The following is a 25,053-nucleotide window of genomic DNA, read 5'->3' on the forward strand; positions in this document are numbered from 1 at the left end:
GTCATCCAATACGGGACATGGACACGAACTCTCAACTCAGTCCTCTTACAACGAGACTGTAATCGTATGATCATGACGATACCCGAACTCCTCCCCACCCCCAGACTCCTTCCCCCACCCCAGCGTTTGACAGCAGTTTCAGTTGCTTCGATGGATATGTCAAAATGACTGACCAATTTAACCCAGTTTTCTACGTAGAAACGTGAATACAGTAACAGTGGTGCCAATAACAAAGTAGTGTCTACATTGACTTTAGGTCAAAGATTTACGCGAGGAGGAAATCCTGCCGGACAACGAAAACAAAAAAGAAGAAAACAAAACAGCTTCATTGCACGTGTTATGCGTTAACGTACAAAAGCGTAACAGAATTCTAGGTATCATATCTCCAGGTTCTGGTTACCAAAGATAATAGAGTCCGAGAGGAACATAGTTTCTGTTATACAAATCATCGACTCGTGAACGCTTATGTTTTAGGACTATCCAATACACGGCTATAATTACATTTACTGCTGGTGAAACCAATCAACCAACATTACCAAGTACTAGCGGAAATAAAAAGTTCAACGCCTAAGTCACGACGTAAACTATGATGGATGCGGTATAGGTCTATAATAGTCAATGATATTACTGTATCCTTGAGACAGAAATTGTACATGGATCGTGGATTGGAAATCATATCAGACTTAACCCGGTTACTGCTGTAAGAGAGCTTGTAAGACAGAACTGCTGCTAGAATTGGGTATGTAAATGATAAACAATGCTTACGATATATATCTTGGTTGGATCATCCTAGGCCTAGCAAGGAGATTTATGTATTACTGAACAACATTTGTCTCGTCTGCGGAGAGTGTCTATATGTACTGTGCAATTTTGTATATATAGTTATTTAGTATAAGTAATCTTGTTGGAACTTATTTCCGAGTTAGTTTCTGTTTATGATTTATGCAAAAGCCTACAAATGTTGGCTTATGATGACTCAAGTCATTTAATTTTTTTGTGTTGTGTTTTATTCATATTCATATTCACATTTCCTTATTCCTACTGTCCATCATATCTGACTTTTGCTGATCGCTCTCTATGCTTTACGTGTCTCTTTTTCAGAAACGAATTAATACCTAGACCTTAATCTTCGGCGTATCTAGACCGTGAGGCGGGAATGTGGGCCGGATTAGGTCCTAATTACGTTATGTTTCAGCCCCCTAGTTGTGCCCTCTACGACGTTGCGGAGGCACCCTGCCGGATCCCTTGAAGGAGCAAAGAGAGTGCCAAATCAAATGGCTTAGTGTTCCATGTAACTCATAACCCTTGATACAATATTGGAGACTATTGAACTGAAACTATTTGGACAATACACATGGAATAGCTTTACCAGAACCTTTAAAATACTGCTAAAAGTGTGTCTGCTTTAATCTCATGTTGAGCATGACCTACTACTTATGGGGAAGGTCGCCCAAACCCAGCTAAGTTTCTGCCGTACTTTTCGCGAGACCTTTATTTGTTCTTCAAATTTCCTTTGCCTGCATTGTTGATTGTTTTATACTAATCTTTGAATATCAATATCTGTCTTGATCTTTTCACGTTTCAGTTAAAGCCCATCAAAAATAGGTATTGGGCAAAAATTATCAACTGAAGGGCTATATACCTTACTCAACCTGTGCAGTGCCGTTTATACATATATATTACATTAACAATTGGGAAATCGACCTGAATGTAAAACAAAGTGCAGTGACTGACCTAATGTTTTATTTTGACATGGTTTATTATATTTTATCACAAAGGAAATACCCATTTCAATCAGAATATTGATAAGATCTATTTCAAAGTAGTCTATGGTGTATGTATTTCCTTTGTAAAGTGAGAGTATCGAAATTTTCTCACGCCTGTAGCTAGGAATTCTTAGCTTGCATTAACCATGGAGTTACAGCGTTATACGCATGTTCAGTCTTTCAATCGCTAATTGATAGGTCAAGGTGTCACTGACGTCCAGCTGTTCAAACCATCAAACAATCCACACGTGGGATGAAAGAGAGAGCCTAAATAGATTCAATTGAACCTAGGTCTCTTAAATGTTCAAAACAAGATGACTTTTGGCCACATTTTCTAACTACATGGGAGTGCCTGAGATCGACAAACCGTTGGATATCAAATACTTTTTGTCGTATCGTTAGTGTTCATGCCGTATTGTTTAACCAGTTAACCTTTTGGAGAACATTTTGTCGTCATGACATCACAGACCACCTTATACTGTGATCAACTCCAGGGAAGAATCGAAGGTTTAGTCAGTCAAAATAAGTTCCATTCAATCAACAATATCGTGAGTTAGGGACACGACAGAGAGATGAAGTTGTCAACAACCAAAGTTGATATTTTTTTTTTTCCTTTTTTCACATAAGTGCCAAATTGTCAGCCACGGGAATATCCCTATAAATGTATATCACCGTGAAATTGTAGGGCATAAAACCCGGACTTCTTGACGTTTACTCAGTTGTTGTTAATGAAGAATCATATTCACATTTTTTTGGTTTTACACAACCATTTTAGGGTATTAAAACATTGTTGTTAAGGCCGTTTTTGTCTGTGTAATAAGCGATCTTTTGCTCATAGTATAAGCACAATTAGGAAAAGCAAACCGTGAGATATGAAGGGCTTATTATGATGTTGTTGTCGTTGTCGTTGTTGTTTTACTAGTTTCTTATGTTGGTCTTGTTTGTTGTGTAATATTGACATTTACGGAAATAGAAATATTGTAGGATAACAAAATCTCATCATGGCAACAGTGTTGTGTCGTTGCAGTGTCGGCGATAACGAATCGTGAAATGATTGTAATTGCAAAGGATGTGCCAAATACATATATAGTATGATCAGAAGTTTCTTTATAGTGTCAACCACTTCATCAAACCTCTTGTTTCTCAGATTAATTCTTTCATCCATGACATTCCAGATTTTCTCAGGAAACTTGAAGATATCAAGAACTAAATCCCCAGTACAGCCATCATCGGTACTTTTGACGTCACTGCTCTTGCACTAACATCCCCCATGCTAAAGGTATCGCAGCCACATGTGCTGCCCTGTCCAAGAAGGTCCACCCTTGTCCACCAATCTCTGACAGCAAAGTTCTCATGCAACAGGTTCTCACCAAAAACAACTTCACGTTCATGGACAGCATTACCTTCAAAGACACGGGACTGCCATGGGTACCAGGATGGCACCTTCTTTTGCTTGCCTGTTTATGTCTAGCCTTGAAGAACGCATGCTCAGAAAAACTCCCTTTCGTCCTCTTATCTGGTGGCGCTACAAATGATGACATCTTCTTCTTTTGGACCAGTAATGAACAAGCCTGCTCGTCTTCATCAATCACATCATTTTCTTCCACAGCACTATTAAATTCACCTCTGATTACTCTCACCAACAGGTTAACTTCTTCGATGTGACTGTTCGCAAGAAACACGGTTATCTCTCCACTAACTTATACACCAGACCCACAGACACACTACAGTATCTCAATTCTTCTAGCTGCCATCCCCGCAACTGCAAGTCTGGAATTGCCTATAGTCAAGCACTTCGTCAGCGTTGCATTTGCACTAACAATTCCTCTTTCCTTCGTCATAAAGATGTTTTAGAAAAAAAACCTTACTGCTAGGGACCATAGTTAATACTATTGGGTATACCACCTTATCCTCGATTAAAGTTGCAATGCATTCAAATTATGGAAAAGACAAAACATAATTTATAAACAGCAAAATTAATGTTACTGTAAGTTTATTTGTGTCTCCTTACCTGAAGTTTGAGTAAATGAACATTCGCAAAATAGTTAAACTAATTCCTCAAAATTTTGAGGACATATTTTGACATTACCATCGTCACATGCCGAAGATCTGATTGCTCGACTTCAACTGTGAAATACAACAGGGAATACCAAGACCTTGTTCAGCCTTTTTGCACAATAAAACAAAATCACTTAAACAGTTTTTACTATGGAACAAGAATTGAACAAAAGTTGACTAAATTATAGGTCACGTGCTATGATTTTACTAAGGCAAATGGACCCTTTACCTGTCTCCTAAAAAACTTGATCAAAGCCTCTCTCTCAATAACCTTTATGATACGACAAAAGCCTGCCTTGTAGCAGTAGCTTCTTTTCTTTAAACTACTTAGGAAGGTCTTAAAAGATCCGAAATGTCCTTTAACATGAAATTTCAGAAACTCCGACCCAGAATGACCATCTTCATACTTACAATCATTATGATCACGTTTGCATACATCCACATGTCTGTCAGTGGACGAAGGAGCAATTCCAAAGAATTAACTAAACCGACCCCTAAATGACCTTGCACATAAACCACCTGTACACCTCCATATGTCTCTTCATCACAGGTCATATCTGTTCAAGTTTCATTGAAGTTGTAGAAGCAGGGTTTTTGTTCAAAATTAAGGACAGAAAGATGGATTGAAATGATTCCCCCCCCCCCCCTCATAAACAGCTACAATCACATTCCTGATGTGCATCGTCCCAAGCCAGACATATGCTTCTACTACTGCAAAGCTATATTACTTAGCAGTCTCTCTCAATTTTCACCTCCTCCAGGTATTTCGGCATGTTTGTATCAATCTAGGAAAAGAATGAAACAATTAAGTACTAAATGGTGTGTTAACGAACTAGGGTGAAAAAGAGGATTAATCGGGGTTTTTTTCAGTCTACAAGTTTGTGCCAATACTTTTGAAAACCTTTTTTTCATCAGTTCCGGTTGTAGAAAAGGAATAAATGGCATTAGCCTGTTTTTTTATATATATATATATTTATTATTATTATTTTATATATATATATTTTTAATATTTTTTTTTTATACCAAGTGCAGTAACAGGCTGTGTTGGCAGCCAATAAAAGATCAAGTTTCTTCACGGTGGTTTTACTCTGATATTTTCCGACCAACATGAAATTGTAGACTTTAGTACACACAGCCTGTGTTCATGAACTTGCATTAGCGAAATTTAAATGTGTAAAAGTGTAGTTCACGATAGTCGCTTGGAGCACAATGAGTCAATAGTGTTACTGAAACCACTTCAAAAACCAAAGGGTATGATATCGGTTCAAAAATTGTTTTTGTTCTTGTCATTTTAAGGCACATGAAGATAGGAGCACTGAAAGATCTCTGTCAAAGCGATTTCTCTTCATTTAAGACAAGTTTGTTTTTGCTTTGCAAAGTCCTGTCACTTCTGGCTGACACCCCAGTAAATTAATTGTTCAATTTCCTAACATATCCAAACTGCTTCCACTTTACCAATAATCAGTGGGCTAACAGCTGGTGCAATTCCATATAAAGTAAACATTAATCTAAACAATGAAACTAACTTGATTTACATCTATGAGTGATTGCAAGGAGGTTGCAATAGTGCATTCAGTGTTATGCACCCTTCGATGTTGACCTTCCCCAAAAAAGCAGAGTGACAAGACAAAATGCCAAGTTCTTCATTTCAGCTACAAGAAAATATTTGTGAAATTGCTTTAAATTTGATACAGTAAAATCAGATTCACTGAAGTTTCTCCCCCCCCCCCCTTCCGAGATCACCAATGTATATCACTGCTCTATGACTACAATTTTAACAAGGACTGACACTTACTAAGGGCAATTGTCACACTCTTTGTGTCCAACAGATGTGTAATTTCACAATTCAATTCACTTTTATGGTTTAGTTAACAGGAAAGCAGCTTGATTGACCCTCTAATTGTGGACATATTTCAGGCTTCCTGAAAGTATGGGAATCTACTGCGCTCTTGCCTGTCTGCATGCTACCTTTTTATGTACCTAGCTGACCTATTAACTGGGAACAGTTTAGAACTTCACTCCCATTGCCCCTCCTCTGGTTACATCCATCAACTCTCTCTCTCCTAAATTCACGAAATAAAGAGCGTATTTCTACTGACAAATTCCATGGTTAGGAATTACACTTTTTCACTGTTTTCAGTTGTGTTAAGCATCTCATCAACGTGAAGACAGGTAAGTATCATTGCATGTAAATACCCAAACTAGTGAGGTTTAGTCTTTTGTTGTTGTAACAATCAATATTTTGGATATTGTATCAGAAGGTGAAAGCAATATAGGAATCACATATGATGAGGAACATTTATACCGTGGAAGGTAATCAGTAGTCATTGTAAAATGGTAAGATGTTGCTACTGAATGAAGCATATGAACTCACCTTTGGAATATCCATCTATTTCCTTGCACACCTGCAATACTTCAAAATGAAGCATGTCTTTGTTGTACCAAAAACTGTTTTCGTTGCTCAACCTTTGTGGAGCCGTAGGTTCTCTCATAGCAAGTGCTCATTTTAAAGAACATTTTCAGGTTGTCCTTTGGACAAACTTGCCTTTATATTTGGTTGTCCGAAGGATTTTCGGTTGCACAATGAAAGCACAAAAAAAAAAAAAAAACTAATGGAGTTGCCTGACGTGGTACATCGCACACATCGTGTGCACTAAAATTACCTAATATATGCACAGGGACTATTATGTTATAGTTACGTACGTCCTGCGATTATCCAACACTTGGGAGTTTTAATATGGAGCGTAAGTAATACTATAATGTATAGATTTAGCCTTGTAGGTGAGTACCGTAACGTTAGGCTACGCAGGCCAGGTCTATCGGCCGAGGCTTAAGTCTTACTCTTAGTAAGTAGTCTTACGAAAATTTTTACGAACGCAGGATTCTGCATCTGAGACGCAATCTTTTAGCCAGGGACTCAAAACCCTCAAATTGCTTCCGTCCTATATTTTACGGGCAAAAAGCACAAAGAGCACACACTCACAGTTAGGCCTATGAAAAACATAACAATTTTGTTAATGAATATCTTTCTTTCTTTTCAACAAACACAACTTCTTCTCAAAAGAACCCGAATTCCAATCCTTTGCACAGATGATTGAACTTGTTTTGAAACAAATAAAGCATAACAATCAACCGCAAGTGCATAGTTAACAACAATTCCAAATACAGAGAATTTCATGCTAAAATAGCCAATGGTGTTTTCTAAATTTCTTGTAATTTGCTTGGTTAATAGCCCTTATCATTGTCTGCAAGCGTTCTTGCATTTATAGTTCTCAATGAGCACAAAGGGTGTTATTTAAATGCAACTACCTGTAACTATCTGGTAACTATCGACGGCAAACTTCGAGCTTCGGAATTTGACAATAATTTTGTTGTTGTATACTAGTTACAGCTTTCATCATTTGATTGCTAGGGTTCATTATAACTAAGTATTGTACGTTACTGTAGAGATACTTTAAAGTGCATGTTTTCATGGAGGTCTGTAGGGACGCAAGTTTTTCTGAGCGGACACAAACATTCTTAAGACGTGTTAACTCTTAAATCTTGGTAACAACAATGAGTGTAGAGTTATAGACATTTTATGTGTATGCCCCTGTTTATGATTAGTGCATATGTACAGCATCCACATTCCGTCTTTACTAAGTAACAAAACGTGGTAACTACAAGTCAGCTAAAGTGTAGGATTTTCCCCTCATTACGGACCGTACCAATATGTGATATATTTCTTACGCTGTTTCTAATATGAATAGGGGAGATACCAACAAGATACTATCACTTTTGTGGGGCAGATTTTGATTTTAAAGAATAGGGATTTTCCGAGTTTTGTTCGAAGATTTGAACACTTGCGGCAAATTGTAGTCGTCTGTCTGACAACCTAAGCAATGATATATGTTGTCCGACGTGAATTTTGGTCGTCTCGGACGATCGGACGACCGTTAATTTTGAGCCCTGATAGCTATGATCAAAATAATCTCTTTACTGTCTGCACCAGTTAGCCTGAATGACGTTAGACCGGGACTCTCTAATTACAATACAGAACCAGCAGCAGCTAGGTCACTTCTATTTCTTGCAACCATTTCATAGTCACAAAAACTGGTCACATTTGACACACCTCAAGAGCATGTTCACTTGTAGCATTTGTTTATATGAAAATAGTATATAAATTTAATCATGATTTCAAAGACATGAATGGCAAATTTTCTGTAGTTTAGCATATCAGTATGTTGGTACGGAGATATTTTACTTCTTATTAACAGTATTCAGTTGCATTACATTGAACAGTGCTTACCATCCCAGGGCTAAGTAAACTGCAGCCAGATGTTTTTTCATGTAGTTTGCAACGGTATTTGAAGGCTCAAGGTTGCGTTTCATGTATGTATGTATGTATGTATGTATAATGATCTTCCCGCAAGCAGGAACTCGCGAAAGAAGCCATGGAGGCTTATAGACTCGCAAGCTGACCGTAGCCAATCTCTCGGCACACATCCATTTAACGTCCATGTCGGGAAGTTGTTATTGAACAACACCCTTGCCAGACGACACACATTGCTGTCGGCGGGGAATCGAACCGGGGATCTCATGACTGGGAGACGCCGGCGTTAACCACTAGGCTATACACTCCGCCTGATACTCGCTATATACTCTGTCAATCTTCTATTTCTGCCAAAACAAAATGACACATAACAGCAGAAAGAGTTATTTAATTCTGCACTTTTGATGAATGTTTTGGAATGTTCAGAAAATCAATCCCATAAGGGGTCTCTGCTCTGGGCAGTTCAGTTTATTGAGTATTACACCAATTTCATGGTCTGCTGTGCCTAAATCATATTCAATCATATTCATGTCTTTTTTATATTGTAAGGCTTATAACATTAGTAGTGCAAAGCTGTGACCTATTTATGTGGTGTTTCATTTTCATATTTCTCATGTGGATCAAACTTACGTGTGACTAGGCCTAGTCTATACCTATATCCTTGCACTGATAGGCTTAGCCTAATTAACTGACATTCAGCCAAAACCTGTTAAACTATTACACACTAGTACCCCCCCCCCCCCCTCAGCACTGATTGTTGACCAATTTAGATTGAAGTATAGTCTAGATTAAGATTAACCATAAACGAGTTTCATGGTTTTTATAACTGAATATTATCGAAGTATCATTTTTCTCAATACATTTCACATTATCAATTCGTATGACATAATATAGCTTAATTGCCACAGCTTAGCCTGGGTAAGTTTTACACTAGGTTAGTCTAGGCCACTACAATAATTGCATTACATGCAAAAGCAAAATTGTCTTCTTTTGCTGTCGGCATCACTAGTATTAGCCATTCTCCCGTACATGTCGATCACCAGTGGTCTCAATATATCCACTGTTTAGCCTAGGCTTAGTCTTTTTAAAAGCGAAGGCAAGCTACGGGGTCTAAAGTGAGCTGACCCAAGCGTAACAATTGCTGCGTATGAAAGTGTTGCTTTCGTTTGGTGTGCCCTCAGAAGTTACCGTACACCACAATTACTCGCATTCGGTAGAAGTAGAAGCGCCCGTGATTTCGTGATCTGTCATAATTATCTTGTTATTTGCACATGACGAACCCTAGTTGTATATGACAGTTTAACTGGCTTGCGGTTGTCGTACGTAGGAAGCCGCAGGATCGAACGTCTTGACTCGCGACCACCAAACCAATCAGAGGCGAGGACTACAATATGCTAATAATATTTTAGTTAATTCACCAGAGTTATGGTAAGATCAGGTTTACTGCACTGGATTAACCAGGACGGATGGAGCGTACCAGGATGATGTTAACTAACATAGACAATAACCAGGATAATTTTAGCAAATTGTTTTACAGGAAATGTTCACCAGGTTGTTTTTAAAGTTTAATTGAACAATTTCATATCTTCGACATACAAATGCTTTGAGGTTTCTGACATAAAGATGCAGAAATGTTCAACATTTCAGCCACCATAATATCCTTTTAACACTTTGGTTTTCGTAGGTCAATTCAATGAGTCAAAAGATGTCCGTCCAACTAGATGATGCCTACAGTAAAATAGGAGACTACGGAAGAGGCCAGGTTCTCATCTATTTCATCATTTGTACCATCGGACAACTACCAGCTGCTTGGCATATACTTGGTATCGTCTTTTGGGTGCAACACCGAAGCACTGGTGCAAACCAGCGTCAGTCGATACAGAATGGGCGCACGTGACCGATCAAATTGGCTACGATATAGCTAAATGTGGAGAAAGTGAAGAAGGCAATTCGTCCATCTCTTGTGAAAATGGTTGGTTTTACTCAGACGATCTGTATGGTTCGACAATTGTCAGCCAGGTAAGCTGAAAGAAGTTGTTCGTCAACAGTATTGCTCGGCTGGGCCTACTGACATTTTATCTTCTAAATATCTTCTAAATACATAGATTGCACCGAAGCCAACGACATATTAATTGTCTAAGCACTCCTAACAAACCATCTTTGTAGAAAGTTTCGAAGAAAGAATTTGCCAGTTTGAAGTCCGCGTCGGCTTCCGAGTCGGGAAAAGTGAACATGTAGTGTTTTCCCGACTGGCAGCCGCCATAGTGGATAAGAATAAAACTGCACAGTCTTTAAAAATGCAGCCAAGGGGATACAACTTTGCATGTGACCAAAAACAAGTCTCCATCTGTCGCCCAATGCGCCGGGATCAGATGTAAGACCAAAAGACGACAACCAAAACCCATGTCACCATGTTAGAGCTGAATCGGGTCACGTCCAGTCGTTACAATGTACGGCGGGCTTAAAACTTATGTTTGGTTTCAATCATTCAACTCCTCTTTACTACGTTATTGACCGATTAATCCTGTAAATGTTCTTCCATAACTTCCGTTAACAATCATTTGATGTTTATTTAGGAAATTGGGGAAAATGTTTGAGCTATCACTTTGGTTCCCACTTCAGATCAATCACATGCTCCATTGCCCCTTCAAGGGTGAACACTCCCCACACCCGTCCCAAACCAGGGAGTTGTTCCATAACAACTCCCTGCCCAAACACACATCATCGAACCCTCCGCTGCTGTCCTGGTGTTACTATCGTTTTTTTTTTCTGATTTGACCTGCAGTGGGATCTTGTTTGTGATCGGGCTGGATTTGCTGAGGTTTCGCAGACTGTACTTTTAGTTGGTGTAATGGTTGACTCCTACCTGGCCGGCTATCTCGCAGATCGATTTGGTCGAAAACCAATACTTTTCATTTCGCTGTTTGCTCAAGGAATTGTTGGTACAATCCAGGCGTGTTCTTCTTCTTTCACAATGTTCATCATCGTACGCTTCTTCATAGGGATATTGGATCAGGTATAACAAAGGATGTATATATGTATGTATGTATGTATATATATATATATATATATATATATATATATATATATATATATATATATATTGTTTTATTCAATCAGTACTACGAACGACTTGAACAGCGATAAAGTACCTTTCGATTTACTTTCGTGAACTATGTTCATGATTGCTAGAAGTAAAACTTACTTATATGTATTCTGTTTCAGGGATCATCAACTAGTTGTTTTAAATGACAAAAGAACAAGAACAAGAATTTTAAGTTTAATCGGGATTATAGTAGGGCACTGGCACTCTGTATGGTGTGTTGACTAATCAGAGCATACAAGATGGCAAAACCATTAATATAAATAAATTTTACAAAATTGAGATAAGTGAAGTTGACTTTCAACGATGACTTAAGACAGAATTTCAGTCTTTATGTGTTATAGCCCCCAAAAAAAGCAAAACAAAAAAGCAATGAATGCTAGTAATGTTACATAACTTTCCCGGTTTTCAAGATATTCACCTGTAACATATGCTAAATCACTGGAACGATCCTTTAAGGCTACACTGACGATGGTAACGTCGGCCGATCGGTGTAGACCGTGATGTTAATGATAGTCCATTATGTTATAAATTCTAATAACTCAAGTCAAACACTCCTTTAACTTCCTACAAACATTACACCCATTGAGTTTTGTGTTGCATCTGAGGGACAGACTTAACAGTCTGCTTATTAGAAATTAAACTGCAGTCACTTTAATTGATGAACCTCGGCTGTTTTGAAAAGGTCATTTGTCAAAAAATACGTACATGATTTATTTATTTTTCTTTTTCCCCTACATTTTTCTGTTCATAAACTATCAAATTCAGGAATTCACAACTATATGCACTTAAATTTTCATCATATAAAATACAAATGATATATAGCCGAAAGTTTGTATATATTCTTAATCTTTGATATAATTAACTGACGTGTTTCAACAGGTTACTCGGTAAGATCATATGCAGGCAACGTATCACGGTATATATCATAACCAGACTTAGTACATTTCCTGTCCTCATCCACTACCTGTCTTCTCTCTACAATTGCACTGTCCCCATCTATCTGGTCTACAAATTTGATGGTAATTAACCTTTTTTTAGCACAGACCCCCCCCCCCCCACACCTCCATTGTCCAACTTCCAGGTCAACGCTCACATATTCTTGCTCAGGAAAACCCACAATTCCACAACGTTAACAAAGAAACTGCCGAATTACTACTACATATCACATTATTGAGTTTGATTAACTGTTTTATTTTTCAAAGACAAATGTAACCCATGCTTTCAGACAAAACCGGAAATAAATCCCCATATTTCCAACTTGACTGTTTTATTACAGGGTTATGAGCTTCCTGTCTACAGTATGGTTTCTGAACTGTTTACACCTCGATGGCGACCGTATTCTTTCATCTGTATGATGAATTTTTGGGCCGGTGGAATCCTTTCGCTACCTATAATTGCATATTTCATCCGTGACTGGCGGTACCTTCAGCTAACAATATCCATTCCGTATTTATTTCTTCCGATATTTTATTGGTAAGACCATAAATACTATTAAAGATTATAAAGCATAACACACCTGTCTTTCTATGATGTAGACTGGCTGAGGAACGAAAATTACCATTTCATTGTTCTAATTTCGATTAGCCTTATGCACGTGAATAAATAATAATACTCTGCAAAGTGACTGGCCGACGAAATTTTTAGGAAACAAAAGAGAAAAGGTTAATCAACTTACGTATACATAATGTTTGTTATTATGGGTAATAAAATGGATTTCTAGGAATGGTCATATGATATCATATGAGCCAATCATAGCCAAGAATGCAAGCAACGGATAGACAGGGAGTGGTAACATAGTAGACATAGCCCTAAAGACCTGAGGAATGTTGACCAAAGCGAAACGAGTTTTGAATGCAGTTTGGACATTATTTGATATATATATTAAATGATAACGGCATGCTGCTTTACACATATATGCTAACTCCAATCGACTTTTTAATATCTCTTCAAAATCATGCGTGGATCGGGTTGCGCTCTTCTGATTAACAGCCAGTCTATCATTATCTCAAAATTCTTACCTAAGTTTCTTTTGAAAGATGTATACATAAAGTTTATGACAAGATATTAAATATCGATTTAATATTTATAGGTGTAATACTTATAAACTTCCACAGCCTGCCACTTTTTGAAATTTCAAGGAAAACGGCTTTGGAATCCAAAATAATGCATCCTTACTGAAAATTGAGCCCTGAGATCTGAATATGAGTATTTGTAGATTGTGTCATATCGTGTATATATTTCATAAGTATGTTGTACGTTTCCTACAGGTTTGTGAGCTCTTTCTGCTATTATGGATTGTCTCTTAACGCCAATCGCATCGCCGGGGATCCATACTTGAACGTTTTCCTGTTCGGGGCCATAGAAATTCCATCTCACTTTCTCGCCACGGGGATCGTAGTTTGGTAAGTCTACTTATGAACACATCCTACATAAAAGAAGGACATACCCCTTGAACGGATGGGGGGGGGAGGGGTGGCTGGTGAAAGGAGGGTAGATGGGGCTCTTCGACTATAGTAATTAGTAGCAGAAGAACATTACCACGAAGAGGAAATAAAATAAATAAAATAAAATTTGTCCTTTGTGTTAACACGTTCAGGTTTGTATCCAAATTTCCAATAAAATTGCAATTATTTTGTCAATATTTTTTCGGAAGATTAAACATCATTCACAACCACGTTGCCTTTTCTCTTTACATGAAAGCTTTTTATGTGATGAAGTTAGAAATTAATAATTTTTTTTTTAACCTTTGTCCTCCTAAATTAATTTGTAGTAAAATACTGTCAGCTCTCCAGTTGTTCTCTCTTCTGTTTTTTTCCTTCAAGTTTAAGTTTTTTATGATTGTTATATCATAATTAATATAAGTTCTAGTTTGACGTGTTCAGTGTGTTTAGTGCTCGTCTAAGGGTGACTCAATGTAGCTGAATGATTGTCTGATATTTTTTTGTCTTATATAGTATTAATATTACCCAAGACATTCTCCTATATGATGATCCTACAGGTTTGGAAGACGTTGGCCGATATGCATATTTCTTTTGGTAACTGGTATGGCTAGTGTCGGTGTGTCCTTCATACCTGAACAAACAGGTGAGTTCAAGCGGAATGATTGTAGGTACAAACCTGACTTTTTACATATAAATGCTGAAATACTAGTACGCAGACCATTGGGTCAGTCAGTCATTCAAACACAACGAGCAAACAACAACAAATTAATGGGAAATTATGGAAACGTTAAGATGCCGTCCAAAATGTTTTAGATCTTTTTCTGCAATTCATCATAATGCTGCAAATTGTTGAAAGATCACATTCTGATGCGAGCGTGATAAATCATTTTGTTGCAGAAAGTTGATATTTTTGAGTGATGAAGTTCATGTTTTGAGCGTAATTCATCATTTTGTTGCCAATTGTGAAATGGATTAAATTTGAGAAAAAGGCCTAATAATGTTGTCATTTTTACAGCAAAATATTGATTCTTCACTTATTATATTGACGTATCTTATCACTTTGTTGTGATATTTAAACATATTATCTAATTGTAAATATATCGACAGAACACGCCTTATCTTTACAGAAAGATCATTAATCTAGATGGTTCCTTAAAGTTTCCGTAGGAAACGATATACATTTTATCCATATCTACGATGTTCTTAACTGAAACATTTGTTTTTGGTGAGTTATTGGAATTCGTGATGAACATAAATTAACAACAATTAAGATGAGGATTGAGGACCCGACGTGATTATTTAATAAGCCGGCAAGGATCATTGCAAATATTTAACATTATTTACAAATCCTAATAGGAATAGTTATAGAAATCTTATTTTTGTAATCAAACATTTTTCATGATGTTGAACTGTGACGTATGAACATGACACATCCATATAAAGTGATGCTTGAAAGGGACTATACAAGTAAAACAAACATTGCTAGCTTTGCTAAAGTAACCACACAGATTTACAACCGTTTGGTTTTCAATAACTGTCAAATTAATTGCTTTCCATTCAGTACTGATGTGTTTTTTTTTATTTCAAATAATCCTTTTGTTCACCAGTTTTCCCTGTGAAATAACCTCAAGCAAGTCAGTCTTCACCAAAGTTTGCTCTAATTCAATATCCCTTTTAAGTATGGACGTCAATTGCAATTGAAAATAATTGGTAATTCCAGAAATGTCATAACCTCTTTGGGACCACATGTGAAAAGACTACTGCTGACCTGTGCACATATAAGATTAACTTCACTCGTCTTATACCTGTCTCCTCTCAAATCATGCACTTTCCCATCTACCTAATCTGACACCGCTGACACTCACTTTCGTGTAATCACTAAATATTCACTTCCGTGTCATCACAATATATTCACCAGATTCCTTCCAAATCTACCGTTCTGAAGTAAAAACATGCATAACACTAAATCATACTTTAGGCTAGTTCCACGAAAATTATAAAATAATCGGTAATCGGCATCGGCCCGATTGTCACAGGAACTAATCGGTAAAGCCGATTATCATATAATTGGTCGAACACTAGACTAAAAAAGACATGCAAGGTATACTTGAACTTCTTTGTGTAAAGCATGATGTCTCACCCGTCAACCATTTTGCCTATGTACAGCTACATTCCGTTACACTCCAATAACGGGGTCTTAGTAATGTATAAGACATATTTCTTGCGAATTGTGCGCAATAAGATGGGGCTATTGATATTCCTCAATGTCCGATAGCATTAACCAAGTACCAAAAAAACGATAGAAGTTACGCACCACAAATCAATTCTGCTATTCTAATTCTGCACATTACATCCGTCACCCATTCGAGGTCCAGAGAGCGTAGATTTTTTGTGTTCAACTGACATGCCCTACCCAACATATGATACCTGATGGTTTGAACTTTGAACTTTCATGGCCCTTGTACCGTGACTTCCAAACCAGGTCAAATTTAAGCATTTGAACTGAATGAATAATTATGTTAGTATTATAAGGATATTATAGGGGGGGGGGGGACATGCTATCCAGTAAACTTTCGGTATTTATCCTGTATGTTCTAATCCAGTCTTAAATGCATTGGAGAGACATTCCAAATTCACTTTACCATTTGTTTCGAAATATTCTTGGAAACTGCAAAGACGAAGAAGGGTATTTGCTTACGGGGTTAGGTTACACGGAGCTGCCAAAAGGGTAGAGCCCTGGTTCTCCCGAATGCTGAAACATTATCAGACTGTTTCAGTCTATTTCTTCCTTCCAAAGTCAAAACTCTTCTTGAATGTTAAGGGGAAATAATTAAGGGGGGGGGGTAATACCCCTCACCCGGCTCCACAGCACTTCTCTATTGCACCGCTGGCTTATATTAACACTTCCCGTTTCATTCTAACATTCAACAGCCACAGGGGAGGATTTGACGGTAGCAATAGTCACTACGGCCTTGATCGGAAAGTTTTCAATAGCGCTAGTTTTTGCCATTGTTTGCCTTTATGCTTCTGAAATATTTCCAACCGTCTTGAGGTAAGTTCGTGTCACATGACTCTCCGTACAAACTCCAACGGGTTACTTATGACCCGTGAACTATGAACCAGAGTTATGTATGATTTACAGGTGACGTTAAATTACAACATTACGAGACCCATTCAATATGCTGAAAGGTTTAAAGGATGACTTTAGGTACAAAATTAATTTAGAAAACACTAATAATATCAGTTCCATGTTGTAATTTTATAACACTTTTTAGCTTTTGATTTTTTAGAAAATTATGTTTAATTTTTTTTTTACCTATATAAGCATATACAATTTTAGGCCAGTATCGTGATGGACCTAAATATGATGAAATATGAAGTAAATATGATGAAATTGTTCCGAAACATCGATCTCTTTTCAAATGAGGCAATGTAGTTTCTGAGTGACACACATGACCACAGCTTGGTTACGTTATGTATCCGATATTGAGGTTAGTAGAAAATCAAGTTCCTACCACCATTAAAACTGTGGACAATATAGCCAACTGATAAGGCCAAATGTTACCTTATTTAACATAGGGAAATAAAAAGGAAATTTCAAATCATATCTGACATATATATGTATATAATTATTATTGTATATTTTTTGAAACAGAAACAAAGGGATGGGATTGGTTGGCATTGCGTCCCGTGTTGGTGCTTTACTTGCCCCCTTTGTACTACTCATGGTAAGTTTTTGTTATATTTAGTTACAGGACAGCGAAGCAAAATAATGTGCAATCTGACTTATCGATTGATGCCATTAACGGTCACTCCTCGTCACTGTTGTCATTCTTCATTTTTTTTTCCATTCTGGTGTAGGTTGTTTTCTCTTGTTTACCCTTACGGTATAAAACATCACAATATACTCAAATTTAAGGAAAATAAAACCCATCAAATGAGTTTGGTGGGTCGCTAGCATGGGCAACGGACAACAGAAACATGAAAAACAAATGGAATGTGAAAGTACACTTGCTTCCTGTCAGGCGGTGATTTTATTGCCAATGTTTGGATAAATTTATGAGCCTGTGTTTTATGCGTCTGTGTGCTGTTGTTGTTTACTAACTTTCAATCAACGTGCAATCAACTCTAATCAACATCATGCAATGTTCATTTAAATCATCAAACATCAGAGAGGAGTATATGTAGATGTTGAAAAATACAAAAAACATCCCCTACCTATGGATAATTATGTTTCTTTTAAAATTAATCGCTATGTCTTTGGTTCTTACTGTCCTAATTTTTTTTTTTTTTAGTTTGGGTGTATTAGCTGATCATATTGTATTTATTATCATTTGGATGCGAGAACGAACTGAACCAGCTCACGCAAAAAAAAAACGATTCTTCTCATTTCTTACACAGGAAAACAGTCTTCCACAAGTACCAATGATATTGTTCGGTGCCGTCGCAATTGTGCCCAGTTTGCTAGTACTGGTATTGCCAGAAATGAAAGGACGCCATCAACCTCAAACCATATCTGATCTCGAGGCCCTTTTTACTGAAGATAAAGAACGTAGAGCGTCTATCAAATCTGAGAGAGAAAGGAAACTGAAGTTAACTTCGACTACAAATAAAGCTTTTACTGCAGAAGAAGAACCAGTAGTATGAGTTGCATGCTTTTGTTTTGCTTTCATGTTTTTATTTCGAAACAGTGACTCGAGGAACTACTACAAATCTACAAAGTTTTGTACCACAGTAAAAACTGGATTTTACTTTAAATCGGTAGCATGTGCTATTAGGATGACAGTAAGAACTACATATATATGTAATCCCAACAAATCCGGTTTGATGCATTTGTTGGGATTACACATATCCTCAGTTCTTACTGTAATCCTAATAGCACATGCAACCGATGTATCAGATTTGTCAGCACGATCTAGTTTTACTGTGGTACAAAACATTAAAATTTAGAGAGTAGTAACTGTAATCTCTGTGTGAATCGGTTGTGAGCATCGTGATGAACGTCATCCTATTTGGATTGCGAACGGCATGTTGTAAAGTACCTTACTGAAATACTGCATTGTCCAACAATTCCTGCAGTGATTACCGTCCTATACATGTTTAGCTACTCAGGTGTATATTTGCTCTTTTGACAAATTTCCGGTGAAACCGGGTTTTGTTAGAAGTTAGCTTATTAACAAATTTTCGTGCTGGTCATAAACGTGCACAACAGTACTATTATCAGATTAACTTTTCGATAGCAGCTGGATTTTCTTCGCAGACTTCTTTTATCACATTGTCCTTTTATTCAACAATCTAGTGTACTTTCATGTTAGCGTGATATTACTTTCATGAGAGCGTGGTGGCCAATTGGCTAAGTCGTCGGACTCGTGATCCAAGGATTGCTGGTTCGATTCCTGCCTATACTTCATTAAGTTGTGTCCTTGGGCAAGAATACTTTATCTCACTTGCCTCTCTCCACCCAGGGGTTAAATGTGTACCCGTAAGGTAACTTGTCATTGGGCGCAGTATATAACTGCTGCCGACTGGAGGGATTGTCTCTGGGACAGGTTATCATTGACCAGGGGTAATATTACGTCTGTAAAGCGCTTTGAGACCTATCGCTGGTATAAAAGTAAATATTAAATATTACATAAAATGCTGTAAGATAGATTGATAAGAATAGGGCAACATGTATGTTTATATACATAAAATATTCAGCAAGAAGTGACATCTTCCAAGTATGTAATTGACATCCGGGGTAGTACAATTCGAAATTGATAATACGCTATATCAAAAGTTAACTTTAAAGTTAACAAGTGTAATGTTGTAGTTTGACTTTGACGATTTTTTTGTTTTAAATTTATACAATTTTATACAATATGAATGTACAGTTTTCTTAATTTTGTTGACTCACTCCTTTAGAATTAAGTTGTAATAAAGTTTTAGTTCAAAGCAAGGGACAATTTGAGTGAAAGAAAGAAAACAAAATATGCGATTTCACTTGATTGCTTCCAGCTCACTTTTGGAAGCGCACAAAATGTGATAATTTCAGCTGCTTATAATCTTGAAAACGGCACGTATCCGAATTAAATGAAAATTACACCAGAAGTCTTATCTAATGTAATGCTTAGATTAAGAAAGAAAGCAATATAACTTTAACATGATGATTTTTATATCTTTAATGCAGCAAATATACCCAAAAAGTTGAGGATTTTATCTCTCTTTACTGAAATTATGTGTACTGCAATAGGTTTCAATATAACTGCAAGAACGTTATGTTTTACACCAAATTAGCTGGAAACCATAACGTACCATCAACATGTCAACAATCGACAAAAAAAGCGACGTATGCCGTGAATATAATAAATGAGGAATTCAACCTTTTGCTGTGAAATGCAAAAAGATTATTATATCAACTTTAACAGTTCACTTCAAGCGATAACATTGATAACTTAATATTTTCATTAATTCAACAGATTGCAACACAATGCCGATGAATTACGCTCAGAAAGTCATAATTTCAACAATCGTAGCAAATGATAAAGTAATCACATAAAGATCTCGTCAATTCAATATCGTGCAACAAAATTTAATTCATTACGCTCGCATCGGAATGCCATCATTTCCAACATTTTGCGGCAAACTTATGAATTGCAGCAAATTGAAGAAAAACATCTTAACATTTTTAAGGCATTTTCATGTTTCCATACATTATTATAAAAAAAAAACTAGTTATAATTTACTAAACAAGTGATCCATTTGCATATAAAAATCAACTACCCCGTAGTAATTATAATTAATAACTGAATGTGTTCATATATACCTCACTATAATATACCAGTTCATTTTAATCAGATTAGACATTTTCTCGTCAACTTGAATCCTATGGTGTGCCTAGTGTGCCATAAATCCTGCAAACGACATTTGTTGAATTAAATTGCATATGTCGGTTTCTCATGCTCTCATTTGACGACGAGTGTCACATGTTGTTTTCTAGTGCTCTGATCGGAAAAAATCGACATATGTAATGTTAAATTGAAATCAAATATTTGGCATGTGTCTTTGTTATAGTGAATACAAGAAGCCCATTACTTTGGGTGGGTGTCTACGGTCATTTGGGGTCAGCAGCGGCCCAAATGTCAAATGGATCTTACCAGGTTAACTATTAAATATGCGAAATCAGCGCTTTGTTGTTAGAGTGAGCATGAAAAATAAATTACCAACAGCAACCAATGTTCTTTCTTTCACCGTTGTGGTATAATGTCTCAAGATTCCCAGTCATCAAACCATGTAAGCACTGGCCCTTTAAATTTATTCTCTCTCCATCTGCAATATTCTTTAACTTTAGTTGGAGTTATCAGCTTGCAAAATATTATTGCATATGTAATGTACTCAAAGGCAAGTAACCTCGGGGGGGGGGGGGGCTTTCCTCCGATAACTTGCATATGTATCATATGAAAGCTAAAGAAGCATTTTGTGGAGGTTGAAGGGTCATGTTGTGGTCACCAGAGGTAACAATATGAAACTTGATTCAAATTGTGTAAAAAGTGTACACTACATAAGTCTATCCTACCATGCATACATAAGCTCTTTTGATGTTCAAGTTTTGGACAAAAGCGTCTTTGAGATTTCCACATTTTGCCCTCTGCTAAACCAAAATGACCGTTGACCTCCAGCAAAAAGCAAAAGGGTTCTTGTACTAATTATGGGGAAGCCACATTCCAATTATGAGAACTGCAAAGGGTACTTATCTTGAGATATCGTGTTTACAAGCCTACAACACACGCACCTACACGGACACACACATACGCCAAGTTGACTACATAGAATATTTGCTTGTCTATGGCAAGTTACCAGAAAGACATTCACACGTCAATGTTATGAGTACTTTGAAAGCCAAATGTCAGCATTACACACAGCAGTAAACGGTGCCCACATATATACAAGTATATACCATTTCAATTATGGCAAATTACAACCTTCCACTCCTCACCCCTAACCCCTAGAAACCCAAACTTAATGAACAATATTTGATCAAAGAAAATACACCTGCAACTTTTGATAAGGGTCAACAACATCGGGTAGAAAAAAAAAACGAGAAAAGTTGAAATATTTTCATAAAATATGTGATGCAATGTTGTGTGATGTGGGGATGGGTAGTCAATACACGAGGAATGTCAAGATATTATGAACTTATCAATTTTTCTCTGAACTGTGCCCATTAATCATAAATTGTTGATTATACGTTAGTTGTTTTCTCGTTAGTTATCTTTTAAGTGGAAAGGCTCACAAGGCATGATGTTTGTCCCTAAATTATGGGCACATGCATACGTGCCAATAAACGTAGGGAAAGCGATAAATAGAATCAATCCATATGGCGTTAGTATATAGTATTTTCTATCCTGTGTACCTTACCTGTATCAACAAGTATCTGTCCCATACGAAGAATAAATTACTATAACAGTACTTTAATAAAACAAAAGAACACGTTTGTATATTTGCTGGAAGCGTGAAAGCACGTCAGAGATAAAACGCAAATAACCATCTTGGCTACGGTATCTTCTCTACCCCCCCCCCCCACCCCATCCACCCACCCCAAAAAATAAAAATAAAACGTAAATGTGACAATGTATACCTTAATTGTAGGTACTGTATCAACACAACGGAATTGTCATTTACACAGGATTAGTGAATGAAACAATACTGATATCTAAGAAAAGCTGGAGAGTCTTTCTTACCATTTAAAATAATGAATCTCTCTTTATGATATTGGAAAATTGTTATCTTTTGAAGACTTTCATCAGTCCACTTTGGAAGCTCTTGTATCGCAATGTGTATATGACTGGATTTGTACAGACATTACTGAATGCTAACAGAATGGTAAAGGTATTGAGTGGTTCGGACCAATCCAGTTTTTCAACAAAATGGTGGCGAAAATAGAGCACCTGGTTGGGAGTCCAGCAGATGACGTATGTGACACAAACGGAAAACATAGTCACTAACAGATTCCTCATCAATCTCTCACTGGCAGTTGTTGCTCGTTTATTCTTTCCCAACTGTTTCCCCTTCCTTGGTGTCTTACAGTTATCGCGACCTTCGGACGAACCGCCTAAAGTTTTTCCCAAAACTCTGGAGGATACGGTTGCCGAGCCGACAGTTTCTAGTTCATTATCAACAGAGACTGCCGTAGATATATCGTTCGACGGTTTACCGATCCGCTCGGATAGCTTTTTCTTTGCGGATGTGACGGTTATGATTATGGAAGTGTAAACAAAGATAATTACACTTAACGGTATTATCAGAGTAGTTAAGAGCTCCATAAAGGCTATCGCAGGTTTGGTGGATTTGAAAGCACGACTGGAGCAGTCACCGTCTTCAAAAACGCGATGAATGATTGGGAAATAGATCTCAATTAACGCTCCAATTATCCAGGCAAATAAACTCAGGATAAAAGCGACTCTTGGTCGAGCGTTCCGCCGGTATGTAAGCGGGAAAACAACAGCAACGTATCGTTCCACCGTCAGAAATATTAAGTTGACCGTAGACGCTTTGGTAACTGCCCAATACAGATATTCACTAAACCATAATCGACATACAAATCCAGCAAGAATTCTGTTCTTTTGATCCAATCCGATAAGATTGGGCTCCTCGGGAACGAAGGTAAGAATATGAAGGCACGAAGCACAAAGGTCAAGAAGTGATTGGTTACCGATGAAAACGTTAGTAGTAACTCGGAGTTGTGGAACTTTGTAGAAAATGTAGAGGACCAAGCCGTTACCGACTATACCAATGATAGCCAGCATGAGTGAAATGACTCTCTCTGGCTTTCTCTCTTCTCCTGAAACATTTCCACCCTCGGTAGAGTTGTAGGATAAGTGAGTATCCATAGCGTTCTCTGGATTAGCTACGTCAACTGTTTTAACGAACCAAACTGTCGCAATGACAAGATCCTTCTACAACATGTTAGTTTTATCTTACATCGTCATAATAGATGTAACCATATACAAAGTGAGTGATCGTGTAAATAAATATCCTTTCTATATTTAATGCCGTATAGTGTTAAGCTTTACTGGGAACTAGATCTTCACTAGGCTTTAATGTATGAATGTGGTGCACGATACGGTGTATCCGTTCAGTGTTACAAAGTTGAGCACACAAGCACTTCCTGATTATCAACATCCGATACCAAGTTAGTTGTGACGTCATTAGTAGATAAATAGTACTGCGGTTAATTGAAAGCATATCCCAACCAGAGTGGGTGGGGGTCCTTTAGAAACAGTTCTGTCAGTCTAATGTATCAAGGTACAACGTACTATACGTTTCATCCTCAGATCTAGGCTAATTACCCTTTGTCAATAAAACGCGTTAACTATTCCTTATCATGTTTAACCTTTTAACTTGTTATGCACGATTCTGTGTTAGTATTCTTGTGGTCCCCGTGGAACTAAAGCTGCGATGGTGGCGGGGGGGGGGGCGGTGGGGGAGAAGGATACACTAGCCGGTCTTTTCTGGGTTTTTTTATGCAGATGGCTTCATGTATGCCGCTGTTCAATGGAATGACGAATTCAACTGGATGCTAATATGTTCCTCATTTATATATCAGTGACAAAAAAAAAACAATCTCTCTGGTATATGTATTCTCTCTGGAAAGCGGTGCGACCATGAGACAAAGAAGATATAAAAAGCACCACCAAACATCCTATTTCACTTAAAGGATTGGTTCAGTTGTCATACATGTTTATGTTATATAAAAAAGGACAATAAAAGAAACACAATGGTGAAAAAACTGTTCAAATATCTATTTCGGTTAAAGAGATATCCAAGTGTAAAGTTTTATCAGATTGTGTAGAAACTGCTGAAATCTGACTAGCTCTGATGTCACATCCTCACATTCCTGAAAAGTCTTTGTTTTTTTCTCTAAATATTTTGTGAGATTTCATGACTTTCAACCAAAAGATATGTCAGGAGATCTCATATTTGTCAAAGGAAGTATTTGAGATTTAACATCTGAAGAATTTTTTATTATATTATTTTCAAATGTGTTAAAACTGTTAATAATTTTTAAAGAATTATATTCACAAATGTTAAGGAAGTGAGTATATGACGTCACACCCTTTACAGTAAGTCTTTCTACACCAGTCGTTTTCAAAGAAATTTTGATATCTTCAAAGTGTCATATCTTGTTAACAGAGCATGCTATCATGGTAGTTTCTTCCCTGTTCTTCTTGTCTTTTTGTGCTCTTTCATACAAAATAGACATGTCAAACACCTGAACCAATCCTTAAATTATTAAAATTAATTTTCCTAACACTCTGTAAATAGTTCCCATATTTGAGTCTTAACGAATAATAAACCGAACCATCATCGTTGGTCCGTGTGGTAGAAACA

General features: G+C 37.1%; 2 protein-coding genes across 2 annotated transcripts; one reads left to right on the plus strand and one right to left on the minus strand.

The window, feature by feature from the left end:
- Positions 1-133: 133 nt before the first annotated feature.
- On the plus strand, positions 134-18,330 carry LOC139973853 (solute carrier family 22 member 13-like). The gene is made up of 9 exons (XM_071980727.1): positions 134-739; positions 9,821-10,155; positions 10,922-11,152; positions 12,519-12,715; positions 13,510-13,644; positions 14,241-14,326; positions 16,615-16,735; positions 17,339-17,411; positions 18,085-18,330. The coding sequence occupies exons 3-9, from the start codon at positions 10,988-10,990 to the stop codon at positions 18,328-18,330; spliced, it is 1,023 nt and encodes a 340-aa protein (XP_071836828.1). The 5' UTR covers positions 134-739; positions 9,821-10,155; positions 10,922-10,987.
- LOC139973209 (octopamine receptor beta-2R-like) lies at positions 18,117-24,054 on the minus strand. The gene is made up of 2 exons (XM_071979727.1): positions 22,404-24,054; positions 18,117-18,253 (listed from the first exon to the last, which is right to left on the minus strand). Exon 1 carries the CDS (start codon positions 23,550-23,552, stop codon positions 22,446-22,448), a length of 1,107 nt encoding a protein of 368 aa, XP_071835828.1. The 5' UTR covers positions 23,553-24,054; the 3' UTR covers positions 18,117-18,253; positions 22,404-22,445.
- Between the last annotated feature and the right edge of the window lie 999 nt (positions 24,055-25,053).

The sequence above is a fragment of the Apostichopus japonicus genome, chromosome 9 (genome assembly GCF_037975245.1).
Source record: "Apostichopus japonicus isolate 1M-3 chromosome 9, ASM3797524v1, whole genome shotgun sequence".
In the NCBI taxonomy this organism is placed as follows: Eukaryota; Metazoa; Echinodermata; class Holothuroidea; order Aspidochirotida; family Stichopodidae; genus Apostichopus; species Apostichopus japonicus.